Below are 19,459 nucleotides of genomic sequence, written 5' to 3' on the forward strand. Positions count from 1 at the left end.
ACCCTAACAATGTCTTGTAAATCTTATGATTTCGTAAACGGCGTTGAATACGAAGACTTTGAAAGCATATGCGAATTGTTTTGAATTTTTAAAGAGTTCTCCAAAGGCACTCGATCTTTTATAATATTACCAAACTCTCTCTCTCTCTCTCTCTCTCTCTCTCTCTGTCTTTCTGCTTGTATGTTTTTATTTACTAGAAACGTTCGTCTCGAGTCGTAGGTGGATGCTTGTATCGTTAAACAAATTGGGTACATCGATAATTTTATTTAATATATTTCATAACTTTTTTCTTTTTTTTATAAAAAATAGATACTAGAAAATACATTGTCATCATTTTTATATTCAATTTTATTTTGATTAGAAAGTGTATATATATATATATATATATATGCGTTCAGTATATTCAAATATAAAAAAAAATCGTAAATAAAAATAATACAAACAAAATCATTAAAATGTCTCATCGATGATACCAATTCGGTTTTAAATGCATTAAAAATTCTTGAACAATCGAAAATAATAATTTGATGACTATCGGACATTTTTGTTGAAAGAATTCGTTTTAAATCTCCACGTATAAAATCTATCCGCTTTAAAACGATAATCCGGACATGTAAAGGTACAATTTAACGAACGATTAATATTCAAAAAATGTATGCATAAAATCTCATATGGTCGATCGACAACCGATATCAACTTGACGTATCTATTTTTGAGAGGTTACAATTTATGAAAAAAAAATATCGAAGTTCTACGAAGAGAAATTTTTATCTTTATCTCGATCTCGAATTTAAATTTCCCGCGTGATCATTCTCTTTTTCTCTCTCTCCCTCCTCCTCTCTCTCTCTCTCTCTCTCTCTCTCTCTCCCTCATTTTTATTTCGCAAAACATATAATATTTGGATGAACAAAATTATTTCATTTCTCAATTATATTCGTCGAAATTCATTGAAATTATATTTCGCGAGATAAGGAAAGAAAAAGATAAAGAAAAATGAAAAAGTAAAAAATAAAAAGATAACAAATTATTGGCAAAGTCATTGCGAAACCAGATGAAATATAAAGATACGAAAGAAATACACGAATATATTCCAAGTAAAGGTTTCCCCTCTATCTTCAATTTCATTTTCACGTTTCGATCCAATAACGAGACATCGTATTCTTGTTTCGCGATTTCTCGAAGGTAATGTTAAGTGTGGCCTGTTCAAGGAATATCGTTAAAATTGGAAGAAGATGTGTACTTGGAAAAAGGAGGAAGAAAAAGAGAGAGCGTGAGAAAGAGAGACGGAGAGAGAGAGAGAGAGAGAGAGAGAGAGAGAGAGAGAGAGAGAGAGAAAGGAAAGAAAGTGGTGGATGCAGGGACCGTTTTCACATTGGGAAACCTTTTCTTGGGATGTCTCCTGAGAGAACTCGATTCTCTATTTCTATTTCTCTTTCTTTCTTTCTCTTTCTCTGCTTCATACACACACACACACACACACATACAAATATATATATATATATATATATATAAATACACATATACATATAATACTTTCTCTTACTCCTTATTCACGTTCTCTGTTTTCATCCGACATCCAATTTCCATAGCATTAGGCTCCTTAGACACGTAAACGGGTCTCTAGGAGCATAGAAGCAGCAGCCACCTGATGTCTTCAAGTTCTCCCCTCTTTCTCTCCCTTTCCCTCCTTCTCTTCTCTTTCTCTCTTTCTTTTTCTCTTTCTCTTTATACTTTCTTTTTCTTTATATTCTAGAAACGAACAAAAGAGTCACGTTAGATGCTGCTTACCTTCTCCCATGAATCTGAGAAAACCTTTTGCTTGCAACACTTTTGGATAACGACTTTCGGCAACCCTTTCGCCTGGTACATATCTGCCAACGACGTTATGGGTAGTTTCTTGAAACAATCAACCATTCTTACCTCGTATCATCTTATGAAATGTCTTTCGGAATTTGTTTTTGTAAATTGTACGAAGAATTATTACTCAAGGCGTCTAACTTAAGAATGTTAAGGACAATATTTTTGGGAATTTCTTTATAAAGTTTATTTTTAAATGATATTTCATTTTCATTACTAGGATTATTTTGAAGAATAAGTAATTTCGTTTTCATTTCATTCGATTTTATTCGATTTCAATCGTCAACTCCCTTTTTTTTTTGTAATAATAATAATAATAATATATCGACAATAGTTTAAAAATATTTGTGTATTTTTGTGTTTTCATTAGATTTTCCCTTTTTTTTCTTTTTTTTTTTTGTGGATTAACGTAATCATTGTAAAAAAAAAGAAGTAAAAATTTACTCAGTAGGTATATATTTTATTTCTTTTTTTGTTTGATGAGAAGATAAGACAGAAAGCTCTTATTGCCAGTTTAATAAGAACTATTGGTGCACATAAAGTGCTTTTTCATAGTTAGCATAAGATTATTTTCATTGTGTATTTTAATTTATAATAATCATTTAATGAGTTTATTTTAATCGTTAGAGAGACGTTTGATGTTTTTAAGATATAATCGTTTCGTCGTTCTATCTAAGCTTATTTAATTTGTAGTTTATTTTGGAAATCGAGATATAGATCTACTTTGTTGTTCCATAGTAATCCAAGTCCCAGAGGATACTTATTAAGACCATAATTCCGATCTCACGGCGATTCGTCGAAAATGCTCTTCGCTTTTCTTATACGGCAGTTTATTTTGATTATCTTTCTTCTAGGGACCCAAACTGAGCTTCTTCTCGTAACTTTGCTTCTTTGCTCTTTCCTATTCTCTCTCTCTCTCTTTCTCCTTCGTATCTTTTCCTCTATATTTCCTTTTACTTTCTCCACTATTCTTTTTTTCTCTTTTCGTACTTTTTCGAGATATAACAAAGGTCGAGAATATCTAAGATGCTTAGATCAACAAATCCCTCTAGACGTTTTATTTTAACCAAGCACTCGTATGAGGAATGAGCAAAGAACGTTTTTATCGCTAACGTAAATCTAATTGCGAACTTAAATAAGATTTATTTCGCGAGACGCAGACTAAACTTTATCTATCGTTAAAAGTACAGAAGAATAAGGGAAATTGAGAACGAACTGATCAGTGACTATTTTTTTTCTTCGAGCCATATCTGTCGTTTAAGATTTTTCTTCTTTTATATTATTTTTTTTTTTGTTTCTCGAAATTATTCATTAAATTTTATATCCTAAAAGTGTTCGTTCTCGTATAATATGCTCAATCGTTACGTGTGAATATAAAATTATGTTTGTGCGATAGAAATTATTTTTAAATCGATCAAAATCAAAATAAGCAATAGAAAAGGATTAAAAAAGAAAATTTCATTAAAAACGATATTATTCGAGATAAATTAAGGGCAATTTGTATGTGCATGTGACATTCAATTCTCGAGTTTAAGAAATAACATTTGGTTTGAGCACTTTCTTTAATTCAATTCGAATTATATATTTGTATGAGATAAGGAAATGTCGTATATTTATGAATAGTACAAAGACGAATACAATAGTTACGATAACGTTATTTCCGGTAAAAAATATTTTTCGAAAACAAGTTTTTCTTATAAACAAGTAAAAAGAAGTTCCTAAGGTGTCTTTCTTTCTACTTTTATTATCCCTCATTCGAAGTCAGTTTCCGGTTCCATTCGGTAAACGTAGAAGAAAGTAAGAGATAGAAGAAAGTCCTTCCTTCTTTTTATTTTCTTCACTAGGGTTATGAATTTTCACAAGTTTTTGTGAATTTTTTTATTTCTTATTTTTTTCTTTTTTATAAATATCAATCCTAAGAAAACATTGTATTTCTAAGAGATGTGATCTCCGATCTTTATTCGAAATAATACGTATAAACGTATCAAGATCTAAAACAATTATCTTTTATAAAATATGGGGAACCATTGTCAGTTAGTAGAGATAGGTAAAATGGGATGGGGTAGGGGAAGTAAAAGTAAGTAAGTAAGTAATTATGGCAATGGAGTTTAACACAATTGTTTTAAGCACGTAAAGCGTGATTTTTCTCAGGGATAAACACGACATTAAGTCCCGAATGTAATCTCGACAAAGGCCTCGGCCTCGCTTTTCTCGTTGTAGTTGTCGTTGTATGAGAAAGTGTCTCGCGTCGAGATGCAACCCTTGCTCGTCAAATTTTCTCGTTAAAACGACAATGACGACGACAACAACGACGACAATGGCGCCGGCGATGAAGGGCAAGTTTTTTTTTGTACCTATCTTTTTATTTATTTATATATATACATATATATATATATTTTTTTTTTACTTTACACTCCTTTTTTATCTTCTCCTTAAGCGAAGGGCACCAACCATTTCGAAAAAAGAAACACTAATTATTTTTTAATGGCGTGTTGAAAGCGTAATTACACGGATTTTAATTGCTCGACATAATCGCAAAGATTCTTTCTCGGTATCTTTTTATTTCTCTCTCTCTCTCTTTTTGCGTGTCTATATGTCTTTTTGCATATATATCTATCTTTTTTGATGTTGTCACAAAGTAATTAAAGGATAACTCATAATTGCGGTGAACACTTTTGGGAAATTAAAGGAACGAGAGAAATTACCTTTCCGATTAAAACGAACGAGACGGGAGGAAATTCAATCGTAAAATAAATTAATTTTTCTTTCCTCTTTACGACCCGATAAAATCAATAAAATTTATCGCGATCGATAATAAACGAAATATATATATATATATATATAATACTTAAATACAAAATGTAAACGACTATAGAAACATTCCTTATCCTATTTTCGTATAATATCACTTTGTTTGTTTTTTATTTCAGAACTTGAAGAATCAGATCATGACGACAAACGTTTGGGTGGAACAAGTGAGTAAAATACGATATTTATTCTTCAAAATTCTTTAAAATACACGATGAAAGAGTACACTTAATCTCTGGAACTATTTCAGTGTATCTATCTACAGTAAAAGTATATTTTCATTTTGATATCTTCGTCAAATAGAAACTATCCCGAAAATGTTAATGATTTTTATGAAACATTTCCGATTTTAAAAAGAGTGAAAAGAATAAAGGATAAAGAGTAAAACGAATGCAAACGAGTTCAATGGCCACCAAAACGAGTATATTTCTCTTTCTCTCTCACTCTCTCTTCTCTCTCTCTCTCTCTCTCTCTCTTTCGCTATCTCTTTCTCTCTCTCTTCCTCTATCTCTTTCCCTATCTCTCTCTCTTCTTCACTTTATTCGTCAGATTCCAACGTAGATCGAGTTTCACTTTGACCGTTGGAACATCTCTCTCTCTCTCTCTCTCTCTCCCTCTTTTTCTTTCTTTCTCACTTCCTCTCTTAGTCCCTTCAGATGAGCCACGCAGAGAGTTACAGTGTGAGGAAAAGAGAGATTTGGAATTTCAAAGCAGCCGGATTTCATTTCGCCGTTTGTCGGACGACTCCGAACGAAATCCGAATCACGTCGCGCTAGTTGGCCTTTATCGATGCGTCACCCTTCATCACCCCTGTATTCCCACACTCCTTTTCGTTTCTACATCACCATTCACCCTTTAGCCGTTCTTCACGTGACACGGGCAATCCTTCAACCTCCTTGGGCATCCACACCCTTTAGACGAACCGACCTTCATTTCTTTTTTTCATTTTTTGTTTTCATGTCTTTCACTCTTTTCTTACTTTTTTTCTCTCTCTCTCTTTCTCTTTCTGTCTCTCTCTCTCTCTCTCTCTGTCTCGAAACGACCATATCGTTTTCTTGCTCATCTGCCGTCTCAGTGTTACTTCAATCTCTCTCTCTCTCCTCCATCCCTCTTCGGTTTTTGTCTTCTTTTGAAAAGTAAAAGTATTTATTACATTATTTCTATTTTATGAAAGTGAAACTATCGTGCAAATGTTAATATGAATTTTCAAAGTTTTACTTATATTTCTTGTACACGTAGATATTGTATATATATGGCTTTTATTGTTATTAATTAACGTTAGTAGATTCTTTTTTTTTTTCATCAATCAGATCAAAAAACAAAAAAATAAGTGCATCGTTTGTATTAGTTAATATTAGTGTGAAAAAGAAAAATAGTAGACAAAAGATTTAGATGTTGATATGCAAATGAAAAAAATGTAAAATTCGTTCTCTCTATTATTGATTATTTTGAGGTTTATCATGTAAAGAAAAGATATTTTTAGAATGCGTATCATCGAATTATCATCTCGACTAAAAATCATTTCTTCTAGAAATTATTTTTTAGAAATATTATTCAATCAATTATTTTTATTGAATATTTTAACGAATAATCATCGATTAAATATCACGTCGTTCGGAATATACATCTTTTTTGGTATTGATTAACAAAGACAGTAGAAGAAATAGAACTGAAAGTAAGCACCAGAAAAAAAGAAGATAAGAAAAAGAAGAAAAAGAAAAGAGAAAGAAGAAGAAGAAGAAGAAAAAGAAAAGAGGAAGAAGAAGAAGAAAAAGAAAAGAGAAAGAAGAAGAAGAAAGAAAAAGAAGAATAAAAAGAAGAGATAATCTAAAAGATCGTTAGGAGTAGTAGGAAAAGCTCGTTAAAACTCACGACGATCAACAGAGAAAAAGAGTTAGTGAAAGAGAGATAAAAATGTCGAGACGTCAAAATGCCATGCTATTGGTGTATTCATTCGTTACGAAATTTGTTAACTAAAAGGGAACCAGAAAAGAGCTGCATTTTAATTGCTAAACGTTCGGGTGGTACTTTTTCGCACGTAAAATCGTTTTTTTTTTTTTTTTTTACCATAGTTGATACGACTTCAAGCCAAACTCATTTTAAAAACGAAGATAAGGCTTCTATGGTCGCGAAATATTCGAACGAGACTAAATTATACTTTGGTTCGATCTTGGCAGTTTACCAAAAAACTTAAGCAGTGCCGGAAACGGCAGTCGACTGGACGTCTTTCGAGGATATCCACAAAAAGAGCTAGATTGGGTAGAAGCTCGTTTGGTATCGAATCGTCCTGCGGTATCGTGGTTCCGTGGTTATAGGCTAATTTCACCGAGAAACGACGAATTGGTAGAGATCGACCGAAGTTCATTACAGGTTAATCGTTCACGAAATGTTCTTCATCTCTCTTTCTCTTTCTCTTTCTTTCTTTCTCTCTTTTTTAATTTATTTTCTTTTCCTTCCTTTTCTCTTTCCCTTTCTTTCTTTCTCTCTCTCTCTCTCTCTCTCTCTCTCTTTCTCTCTTTGCCCTTGCTGATTAATATATAGTCTCATTTTCTCGTTAAATCCGCTTTTAATTAATTCTTTATTGATATACCTAATTCATTATTACGATATTTAAATTACGATTTTCATTCATTCACATTTCTGAAGATATAGCAGAACTGTATAAATATTATATTAAATGCCTTAATTACAATAATATGGAATTTAGAAAATACGATTTTGATTACGAAATCTTTTATAAAAAAACAGGGAGAAGGACTTGACGATGAAAAATGTGAGAATGAGATAATTTTTACAATAACAATTTAAATAAATCTCTTTATGTTCGAATGATTCTTAGTAGCGATATTAAATTTATAATAACGAAGAATATTGCTAGACTATCGTCGTAGATGTTATTGATTCTCTGTCTCCAAATTTCCTAAGACAACTTCCGTTTCTTCTTCGTGCTGTGAATTTTTATACTGACACAATTTCGCGAACAACCAAGCAGCCATCCATCTAGCCAGCCAACCAACCAGCCAGTCATTTTTGTCATGTCCTTATTTTCTTTTCTTCTTTCTCAAAGACTTCTCGCTATTTGTTATTTTCTCTCTTTTTCTTTACCGCGAACTCTCGTGGTTCGTTACGATCGTTTGTCAGCGTCAATGGCCTTGCCATCGAGTGCTCGGAACTGCACAGAATCTCTTGACGGTTTGGTTAAGAAATAAAGTGAGACAGACATATAAAAAGAAAATAACAAAACCACGAGGACTTTGTTAGGATCCGTGTGAAATTTATGTAACACGACTGTAATAAAGTTTCGATCATATTTCATCTCGACGATATTCGAATAACGTAGATAATATATAGCGAGAAATATGAGAGGATGTTTCGTAATGATCGAATTTAGAGCTTTTCGAATTTTCCTTCATCTCGAATCCAATTAATTATAAACATGTATTTATTAAAATGATTTAAATACTCAGTAAATACTAAATTAAAGTTTTTTACGATTATACCGTGTTTAACTATATTCATTTTCATATTAATTATTTTCAATATATTTCCACATATATTTTATATTTATTATGATATATACAAGAAGGAGAATAATAATAATAAGGAAAAGATTCTTTGGTTTACTCTCTCTCTCTCTCTTTCTCTCTCTGTCTCTCTCTCTCTCTCTCTCTCTCCCTCTCCCTCTCTCTTTTTTGTCTGAAATTCGTCTTTGTTGTTGGCGTTTGCTCGATAAGAACATTAGAAGTCATTTCGCGAGTCTCGGCAACCGACGTTGCTGGAAAGCAGTTCTCTTCTTTGGGTATTTAGATAAAGATGTGCAAGAAAGGGATGAGAAGTTGAGAGGAAGAGGAAAGGAGGTGGGATAGGTTGAAGTTTCCGTTCTCCTTTTTAGCCTTTGTAACTGCAACGGAATATAAATAGGAGCTTGGTGGCTTCTCTCTCTCTCTCTCTCTCGCTCCCTCTCTCCTCTCTCTCTTCTCCCCCCCCTCTCTCTCTCTCTCTCTCTCTCTCTCTCTCTCTCTCTCTAGCTCTCTTTGTCTTTTGTTCATTAACCAGCATGCTCGGTCGCTTATATTCCGCTTAACTCCTCAATAAACCGAAGATATTGTCCAACGTTCTGAAGAGCCAAGGCACGGTTTTGAATTTGTATTCAAAATGATTCGTCTTAACAGTGATGCTTAAATTTATCCACTATCTTCTCTTCTTTTCCCCCCACATCGAAATGATATACCAACGACTTCGATATGTTTTATCAATCGTCATCTTCGTTTGATTCTCTTTTTTAATTGCTCTTTTTTTCTTTTCTTCTTATTTTTTTTTCCTTTTTTTACAAGGGAATGCAACGACATATATTTGGATTTTTAATTGAGATTGAAAAATATAAATAGGATATGATGGATTAGGAAATATTTTCAAATATTTCGTGTCTTTTTTTTTTTTTTATTTATTATTAATCGAACTAGCTAGGCTCGATAGACTGACGATATGTGCGAACGCGTGCGTGTGTTTGTGAGTCCTTCATAAAATAGAAATATATGATTAAAAATAATATAAAATGTTGCTTTACATTTAAATATAGATGCAAAACATTCAGAATCTAAAAATAAAAGCGAATAAGAAGAATAAATCTCGAAATAATACATACTAAAAGTCACATGAATGAGATCGATTTTGAATCTTTTAGCGTAGTAAATTGAACGTGTATCACTATTCTATCATCGCTATTCAAGTACGAATTCAATTTTTTCTTTCACCTTCACGTATATATCCGTAACAATTTTTTAAAGCGAAAATATTGATTTTTCAATAACATTTTAAAGAATCTTTTTGTTACACTCATCCATGTCGATAGTATAAAAAAAAAAAAAAAAGAAAAAAGAAAAGAAACGAAAAAAATCAACGTCATTTGTCGACTTTCAGATTTCAATGTAAAAAATCGATTTTTTTGAAAAATCGTCTCGCCATGAGTGAGAGAAATATTCTAGAGTATCTTTCAATTCGTCATTCATATCAACAACGTTATTTTTCATTTCAAAAAAAATTTACAAATTATATTTCGTAGCTTCGTATTATTGTTAGATCTTTCTTTTTTTTTTTTTTTTTTAACACAAATTGAGTTCAAATAAAATAAAACGAAAGAAGATAAAATAAAGTTTAATAAAAGAGTATTTTATTTCATAACTCCATCTCTTTCCTATATATTTTTATCTCTATAGCTGTCTATTTCTTTGGTTCCATCAGTGACTGTCGAATTCTAGAAACGACGTGTTTTCTGTGAACAAGAGTTCTCGAATAAAATGTTGTGTCTCGTTATTATTGTTGTATATTCCCTGAACACATTAATTTACTCTCAAACGGCTCTCGCGTTGTCGAGATTCACAAAGGCCGCGTCGGACTTATCGATGAAATATTGCGACGCGAGAAAAGGTAGCTACGAGAGGAACGAGAATGCAATCCAAGCGATGCATTCGTGAGAATCGAATGGAATTCGCTTCCTCAAGAGAGAGAAAGATAGATAGATAGATAGAGAGAGAGAGAGAGAGAGAGGGAGAGAGAGAGAGAGAGAGAGAGATAGATGGATAGATAGGAAGAGAGAAAGATAGAGACAGAGAGATAGAGATAGATAGATAGATAGAGAGAGAGAGAGAGAGAGAGAGAGAGAAAGAGAGAGAGAGAGAGAGAGAAAGAGTGAGAGAAAGAGAAGCAGATAGAGTAATATTTCATCATCTTTACATGACAGTTAATAGATTGATTGAAACCTATCAATTGTTTTTTCATGTTTTCAGTTCTATTGTTTCTCTTTTAATTTCATTATCTTTTTTTATTTTTTATTTTCTTTTTTCTTTCCTTTTTTGGCCTTTTCATTAACAACTAAAATTTATACGTACGTACGAACGTTGATTTTATTTATGAGTAGTTTTTATCAAGTAGTTCGAAAGAAAAAACAAACATAATGGACGTATTAAAATTGAAAAGAAATTAGAATAAAAAGATTTCACGAAAGGGGGACGAAGCTTTCGGCAATAGTTCACAGAAAGTAAGCAACAGATGTCTAAGTGGAAGAAACTTTTAAATAGGAAAACATCGGTGGTTCCAAGGTCGTGTTAGAATAGGATGATTCTAAAGCTTCTTTGGATGCTTTCGACGATCCTGTCAGACGGAGTCTCGCAGATTTAACCGAAAAGGTGCAAGCTACCTGCATTGATACACTAAAGTATATATATATATATATATATATATATATATATATATATATATATATCGAGAATACTTTCTATCGCTTTTTATACATTCGCATGTTTCTCTCTTTCTGTGTGCGTGTATGTGTTGGCGCGTCCGTGCGTGCGTATGTACGGGATTCTTGAAAATTTCTTTTCCGTTTTCTCGAAGCTTTCCTTCTTATTCTCTACATTCTGTGATCTCCTCGGTAAATCCAAATAGCTTTTACTATCGACGTATCTAAAGACGCAAGGATATACAAATTTTTCACTATAAGGGTCTCGAAGAAGAAGATATTTCGCAGGATGTTCAATTCTTATTTTTATTTTCCTCCCCTTTTTCCTTTTTTACTTTTTATCTAAATATTTCTCTTCGAAATACTTTTATTACGATCTATTCGATTTTTATCCATTAATAATATTGATTAACTTATATTTTATTCAAAATAAAAGAAAAAAAAAATATAAATATATATATATATATATATATATATATATATATAATTAAATATTATTTAATAAAAAAAAAAAAAAAGAAAAAGATAAGAGCCAGAAAGACGAACAAAAATAAGAGATAGGTTTTCCTCTCTTTTTTCTTTTTCTTTTGTTTTTTTTTGATAAAATTTTTCTTACCACGTTCTTCATGTTAATTCGTCGACCATAATATGTTAATAATTTTTATACGCGTTGAATAAATTAATAATATCAATTTTCTTGTCCAACTGCGAAACATTATTAAACAGAATGAAATGCGTGTACACTGTAGAATAGGACCAAAGGAATAACGTAAGGATATAGTAAAAGAAATTTAATCACATGGAGAAGGTAAAATTCTTCCTACCATGAAGAATTAATGGCCTCAGGTGTACGTATGAGAATTTTAAATCGATTCGCCCACGAAGTCACGTGGAAAAATGGTGTTAAGTCGTTCGGAAATACGAGCATTCGCTTCTGAAGAAAATCAATTTTCTTTGGGGTAGAAAAAAAGGAGGAACCACTTTGGCAAACTTATTTTCCATAGGAGCTGCGTCATCATCACAGCTTATAATGTTTTTTCATTTTTTTTCATTCTTCTATTTTCCCTTTTTCAAAAGCAATAATTTACGTTCGACGTGCGATCGTATGAAACAAATTGAAATTTTATTATTTCGAAAATAGAATTTTAACGATAATAATTGGATTTTAATCGATGGAAATAGTAATTTGAAAAAGAACTTTACATAAGCACGATCTAAAAAGGCAAAGATTTGTCTGTGAATTACGTTTTATATAAGGGATGCACGTAGAATCACGAAGGGATCACGTCCATATTCGTATGAATTCTTTTTGGTTGTGTGTGTACATTCCGCGCGTGAGCTCGCCCATGAAGAAAATTTTAAGCGAATCGAATAGCCTGTAGGAATGCAATTTTGCAAGAAAATGAAGTTTCCGGTAGGAGGATATCCGATCTAGCCTTTCGAATTCTCTCTTTCTTCATTTCTTTACGAGTTACTAGTGATTTTTACCAGTTCCTTTTTTTTCTTCTATTCGAAATTTTAACGATGTCTAAGATACGTCAAACAAGATAGATATTATTATTTTGAAAAAGATATATTGAAATATATTGTAGGAAACGATTATTTACTCGAACTTCTCTTTTTTTTTTTTAAATGTCGAGTCATGATTTATTATAGAAATACATCATAAAGATTTTTATTTAATCTTAAAATGCATCGTATTAATATTTAATGTTTAATGTTTAATGTTTAAATTTAATGCATAATAAATCACATTTGTAAACGAATTAAAAAAAAAAAAAAAAAAAACAAAATAATATTTTGCCACAAAAGATTATGATAATATACTCGGGTACTTATTAATTTGGATGATATTGCGTATCTTTTTAAAATTTTCTAAAGAACAAAAAAGAAAAAAAAGAAAAATTATAAATTATGTATTAAAGCATTAACAAAATATTAATACACGTAAAATTTTGAACGCTTTTAGAGAACTCATATATTACGTAAAAACTTAAACTTTTCAAATATGTTTTCGAATGAATATCTTTGAAAAATTTGTGATTCTAACTTCTTGAATTATGGCGATCATCGATCAAATACGCATATATCGACGAGTTTGAAACATTCCTTTTAAAATTTTCGAACGTATGAAAATACGATTTCTATCCAATTCCTTTTGAAGATGTCTTCGAGAAAAAGAGATAGAGAGAAAGAGAGCCATCTCTTTTAGAAAATAATCAGTAATGAAGTTAGCTTTTAAAAGGATTTGTGTTTATTCGCGAATAGTAGCTCATAATTGTCGCTGACTTTATTACGTTGATGTTCTACTAATTGCATGTGGCTCTCTCTCTCTCTCTCTCTCTCTTTCTCTCTTTCCTTCCCTACTTCAGTTCCTCTCATTCACGCTAGAGAAACCAAATAAAAATGAACGAACGGAAAATTAAATTCATTTTCACGAAAATTAAATTCTCAGTGTACGCACTTATCGACGCTCCGCCAGCCCTGCTCTCAATTTCGCGAAACGTTTTATGAAGTCCGTGTACCTTCTAAATGCATCGCCACTTCGTTCAATTTTATTTAAAAAATACGTTTCTCTGATGGAAATTGTCAAAATAGAGGTAAATATCACGAATTGTTCGTAGAAAATTGCGAACTTATAATCTCTCAATAGAATTCGTTATTGATTAAATTATTATAACGAAAAAGAAAAAAGTGATAAGAAAAGAATTTTCATCGATATAACGAACATTCGATGTTTTATATAAACAATTAATTTTTCTTTTTTTTATTATATACATATACATCGAGCGACGCCATATTCCAGTTCTTTTTAATTATTTATTTAATTTAAATACGAATTCGTAGAACGAGAAGTCAATTATTTATATGCCGTGAGCAACATTGAACGACCTGCTTATTTATTAGGTTTGTGCTATTTCGTCTTTGTATCTAACATATTCTCTATCAAACGTATTCGTACTTAATTAAAGTGCTGCGTGTTAAGTTCTCGGCTGACGCTTAAAGAGTAATGATGTTTAGAGGAAGTCACGCGAGCACCATGTTCCGACTTTGAAGCACTTCATTTGCTAGAAATTGAATCCCCTATTCTTTGTTTAATTACATATGAATAAGGATTTTCAATTTTTTAATATTATTAATTAAATAGTGATTATCGCGCTTGATGACAATGAAGATTTAATAGATTAATATAATACAAATATGACGACATTGTTATAATTAAAAAAGAAAAAAGTATCATATATTAAGTAAAGATATTGAATTAATATTTAACGTGTTTTCATCGAATCATAGACTATTAAGAATAATTTTTATAATCTTCATGATTTTTAAATTCATAATGATCATATCTAATAATGAAAAATACAAAATTCTAGAAATTCTAAAAATTATGAAATTATGTCGATATGCAGGGAATTATCTTCAAAGTAAAAAGTTACTTTTTGCAGCTGCCCGTTTTCAATATTTTTTCCTTTCTCTCTCTCTCTCTCTCTCTCTCTCTCTCTCTCTCTCTCTCTCTCTCTCTTTCTCTCTTTCTGAATAAATTACATTAATTAAAATTAAGTTGATCATCAATACTTTTTATTGATTTATTTTTTACAGATATAGATACATAATACGTATAATCTGTTTGATGTATAAGAATGTATATATGTATATTAAAATTTGATTATATAAATTTCCAATTATAATTATGAATTAAGCTGAACACGTTTTAATCGGACAGATTGTATAAATATACGTATGAGTACACACGTAGAGTACACAAGAATACATATATATATATATATATATATATATATATATATATATATATATAGATTTTTTTTATACATTTATATTAAAGTTTATTATTATAAATAAAAAAAAGTAAATCAATTTATCTATTTTAAAATAAAATACGTATATCTCTGATCTATTCCGATCTTATATATATATATATATATATATTCAAAAAGTTTCATAAATTTTGGAATTTCTAAGATATTCCTCTTTTAAGATATTATGATGTAATCTTCATAAGGAAGGGCAAAAGTGTAGTTGAAAATCGAAGGAAAAATAATGTTTAATTCATAAAGAGACGAAGCGAGTTTTTTTCGAGCACAGGTCACCGGTCGAACAATTAAAAATGTTCAAATACTCGAGCGTTGGATATTCCATTGTTCTTTCTTTCTTATAAAAAACGCGGACTCACTTGCGTGGTCTCTCTCTTTCTCTCTTTTTCTCTTTCTTTCTCTCACTCTCCCATCTTTTCTATCGATCGACGCAATTATTTCGACTCTCGACGGACGAGAGAATTAACAAGCGAACGAATAACGAGGCGACGACGTGACGGCGCACCACGCTGGTCAGCTTTTTCTGCTTTTCAAAGAGCTTTCTTCTTTCTCTCTTTTTTTTTCCTTTCTTTCTTATCTCTTTTCTCCTTCTTTTTTCTTTTTCCTTTTTTTTTTATTATTATTTATTTTCTCTTTCTTTCTTTCCTTTCTCTCTATCCCTCCCCCCCCCCTCTCTCTCTCTCTCTCTCTCTCTCTCCTGATTCCGCGTACGTCGGCACGAAGTCGATAGACCTCGTCATTTCTCGTGAAATCTTTTACAATCCGAGATTTTCACGTAAAAAGTAAAAGGGGAAAGAAGGATGAAAGCAAAAAATATAAACCGAGGTCGTCGTAGTAATTATTTTCCCTTCCTTAAGTCGTTCCATCCAATTCGAGCACGTAAGCCGTGTTGGTTTGAGAAGTGAATCTAAGAAATAAGATCTCACTTAACCCATTCCCAACTTGGATACTTTTCTACGAGGGTGAAAGTTTGACATGTTTTTTCTCAACATTTTTATAAATGTAAACATTGAAATATCTTTATACACACACACACACACACACACACACATACACATATATATATATATATATATATATATATATATATATATATATATATCTAACATATTTTAAATAATGTGGTTTCAGACTTTCTAACAACGAATTATTAACAACGTTATATAATCTGTCAAGTTGAAACTTTTAAAACTACATGTATAAAAATAAAAGATATAAAAAAGTTAACAAATATAAATATAAATTAGCTCAAAATATATATTAGCGAAGAAAACAGTTCTTTAATTTTCTAATTTATTGAGAGAAAATAAATCGTTTTACTTTTAAATTGTTCTTTTGATCATACTACATGCATGATCGAGATCGATGTTGATTATTTCGTTAAATTCCTGTAAGACTCAAAGGCATGGAAACAATGATCGTTGAAAGAGGGTCGAGAGACTCTTAAGATTGAATATACGGAAGCGCATTGCGGAAGGGCCAGAGGAGGAAAATTGATTACGTATATCGTACGGTGCGGTTTGTCCTTGCGGTTGGGAAGGTACGCTTTACTGTAGTTACGTCTTTATCTTCCTGTTTCTACATGAAATTCTTCGGAAATTAAAAGATACAAAGAGAGAGAGAGAGAGAGAGAGAGAGAGAGAGAGAGAGAGAGAGAGAGAGAGAGACAATAAAAAAGTAAGAATGAGATACTCTTTATTATTATATTTTTTGAAACATATGTAGGTACATTTCTTTATAGGTATCCTTTGATCAAAATTTATCCCTATCGCTTTGATATCACAGCTAATCGTAATCATTAGCGTATTTCCATTGAAAAAAAAAAAAAAAGAAAACAAGAAATAAAATTAAATGAAATTAATTAAATAAAATTAAATTAAATTCATTTTACTTTCTTATTCATAATTTATGATGTAAAAATATTTAATAAGATATAGGTATTATATTTAATGGATCCATCGTAGTAATATTTCTTGAAAAATCGTTGTTAAGTTAAACTCCAACATTTCTCATAGTTTTCTACGTTGATCCTCGTCTTATTTTATCTTACTTAGTTCATGTTTTTTGCTTTTTCTTTTTCAGGAGTGGAACGATTACAAGCTGAAGTGGAATCCGGATGACTATGGCGGCGTCGAGACCCTTCATGTACCATCGGAACATATATGGCTGCCTGACATTGTACTTTACAATAAGTGAGTAGGTTTTTTGTTTTGTTTTTTCTTCTCTTTATATCGCACGGAAGGACGTTATTTACGATAAAAAAGAAATGATGTCATCGTAAGGAAAATCGAATTATTCAATTTTATTTCTTTATCGCTTTATCATGATAAGCCAGGATCGTTATTTACTTTATAAGAGTACCTGTTGACGATAGCATAGTAAGAGCCAGAAGTACTAGCTGGATGTATAAATTTCGTGCAAAAATTGCTGACCCATATAAACTGTACGTAGAGAGAGAGAAAGGTTCAGGCGGCCACCCTGGTGATTTTGTTTTGGCTACGAGGCAAGTTGCACCTCTCGTCGCGACGAGTCGAGTGGTGCTGGACATTTAAACTACTGACCTACATAATTTCTTGGAAAGAGAGAGAGAGAGAGAGAGAGAGAGAGAGAGAGAGAGAGAAAAAAGAAAGCCATATTGTACTGAGTCTATGGTCCCTCGACGGAAAAATAAAATTGCTTTCTCGCGAAAGACTAGGAAACGTCTTCTTACTTCTCGTCCTTAGATTCTCCATTTTCTTCTTTTCTTCTTATTCTTCTTTTTATTCGTATCTACCGAGCCTCTAAAAGTCTTAAAGGCGATTCTTCCGTATAAATGTAGCACGAGAGAAAAAGGAATTACTCGAGTGTACACGGGATATCATTTATAATATATCATATTCAGGTCAGAGATATTACTTTTCATAAGAAAAGTATATGTATGTATGTGTGAGTATGTATAGGTATATATGAGTTAAGGACGATTTAAGATCGAACTTAACGTTAAATTTTTTTTCGCTTTTTGAATTACGAAAAGAAGTGTCATCATTCGTTATTGCAGAGAAAGAGAAAGAGAAAGAGACAGAAAGAGAGAAAGAGAGAAAGATAGATAGATAGATAAAGATAGATAGATAGATAGATAGATAGATAGATAGATAGAGAGAGAGAGAGAGAGAGAGAAAGAGAGAGAGAGAGAGAGAGAGAGAAAGAGAAAGAGAGAGGTCTACGTGCCTCATAAAGTTCCAGAAAATATTCCTCGGAGGAACGGTTATAGTCGAGCGCGTTTCTTACGGCCATTTTGAAAATCCACAGCACGGAAAAGAGAGAAGCTCGCTTCTTGCACACTTATCTACCTCACATATTCTTCTTCCTTACGAAATAGGATGCATTTTGCTTGTATGTACGGTGCTTTCCTGAGTGAGAGAGAAGTAAGTAGATAGATAGATGTATAGATAGATAGATGGTTAGATAGGTAGAGAGAAGGTTAAGTCGAGACCACTTTGGAGCGAATCTCGCTCGTTTGGCAACGATGGCTTTTACTTTGCTCTATCCTTTTCCTCCTACTTTTCACGATTCATGATTCTTTATTTTTACTATTCTCTTCCTCTACTTCCCTGACTGTCTATTTGTCTTTCTCTCTCTCTCTCTCTCTCTCTCTCTCTCTCTCTCTCTCTCTCTCTCTCTCTTACTCTCCCTCTCTCTTTGTCTTTGTCTTTGTCCTGTAGTCATGAATCTATGGGCGAGAAAACTACGAACGGTAGTATCTTTGAATCAAGAATTAGAAGATCAAAGAGCATCTGATTTGTATCTTTCGTTTCTTCAATATTAGCCAACGGAATTTGAAAATGTAAAGAAAAACGAAAGATAGTTATCTTGTACCATTTTTGATTCCTTTTTTCCGTTTGTCTCTTCGAATATATAATATTATTCAAAACGCTATATGAAGAAGTAACTTTTTTTTGATCACTGCAATGTTTACGCTCGAAAGAGTTTTTAATTTCGATATATCTTTTGATAGCCGATGAACGTAGACGTTTAATGAACTACGAATATATTAATAAACGGTGAATATTCATAGTTATGTCCGTGTGATCGCAGACTTTTTCGTGGACAATAGATATATATGTATATATATAGTAATATTCCATAAATGATATATATATGACTATATATATATATATATAGTCATATTCCATGAATGTATAATTGATGGTTGCATATCGATGTTACGATAGGAATGCAGAAATATATTTATAAATATTCATGTTTAAACCTTACCATAGTGCAAGTGCTATCATTCTATATTGCATTTCAGAATGCATTCTATCGTATGCTCGCGATTTCATTTCCCGAATAATTGATCACCACAGTGATAGTGAGAATCGCGTGATCGTCTCGTGAGGGATTTTGTCGTTTATGGGTCGAATATTTTATACTATACGTTTTAATCGTGCAAATGTTAGATTAATTCCCAAATAATTATTATAATCATTTTGTGTATCGTAGTATTTAATAATTCTTAAATTCATCGAAAGGCTCTCTCTCTCTCTTTCTCTCTCTCTCTCTCTCTCTCTCTCTCTCTCTTTCTGTCCGTTTTATAAAAAAAAAAAAGAAACAATATTTTTATTTAAAAATAACTTTTATCCAAGTCAACAGAACATTTTAATTAGACTTTTATTTAGATAATATTTATAATCGTGCTAAATATTTCAATTACAGAAGAAAAAAAAAAATAAAAAAAAAGGAA

The 19,459-nt window shown here is 31.6% G+C and overlaps 1 protein-coding gene across 4 annotated transcripts in view; it reads left to right on the forward strand.

Annotated features, from left to right (window-relative positions):
• LOC124953659 (acetylcholine receptor subunit alpha-like 1) overlaps positions 1-19,459 on the forward strand; it is a 124,910-nt gene that overhangs the window by 78,121 nt on the left and 27,330 nt on the right. For all 4 annotated transcript variants that reach the window (XM_047505364.1, XM_047505367.1, XM_047505366.1 and 1 more), the window contains 2 exons: positions 4,788-4,832; positions 16,819-16,928. In XM_047505364.1, coding sequence (XP_047361320.1) covers positions 4,788-4,832; positions 16,819-16,928 — 155 coding nt within the window. The remainder of the gene's footprint in view (positions 1-4,787; positions 4,833-16,818; positions 16,929-19,459) is intronic.

The sequence above is a fragment of the Vespa velutina genome, chromosome 13 (genome assembly GCF_912470025.1).
Source record: "Vespa velutina chromosome 13, iVesVel2.1, whole genome shotgun sequence".
Lineage (NCBI taxonomy): Eukaryota > Metazoa > Arthropoda > Insecta > Hymenoptera > Vespidae > Vespa > Vespa velutina.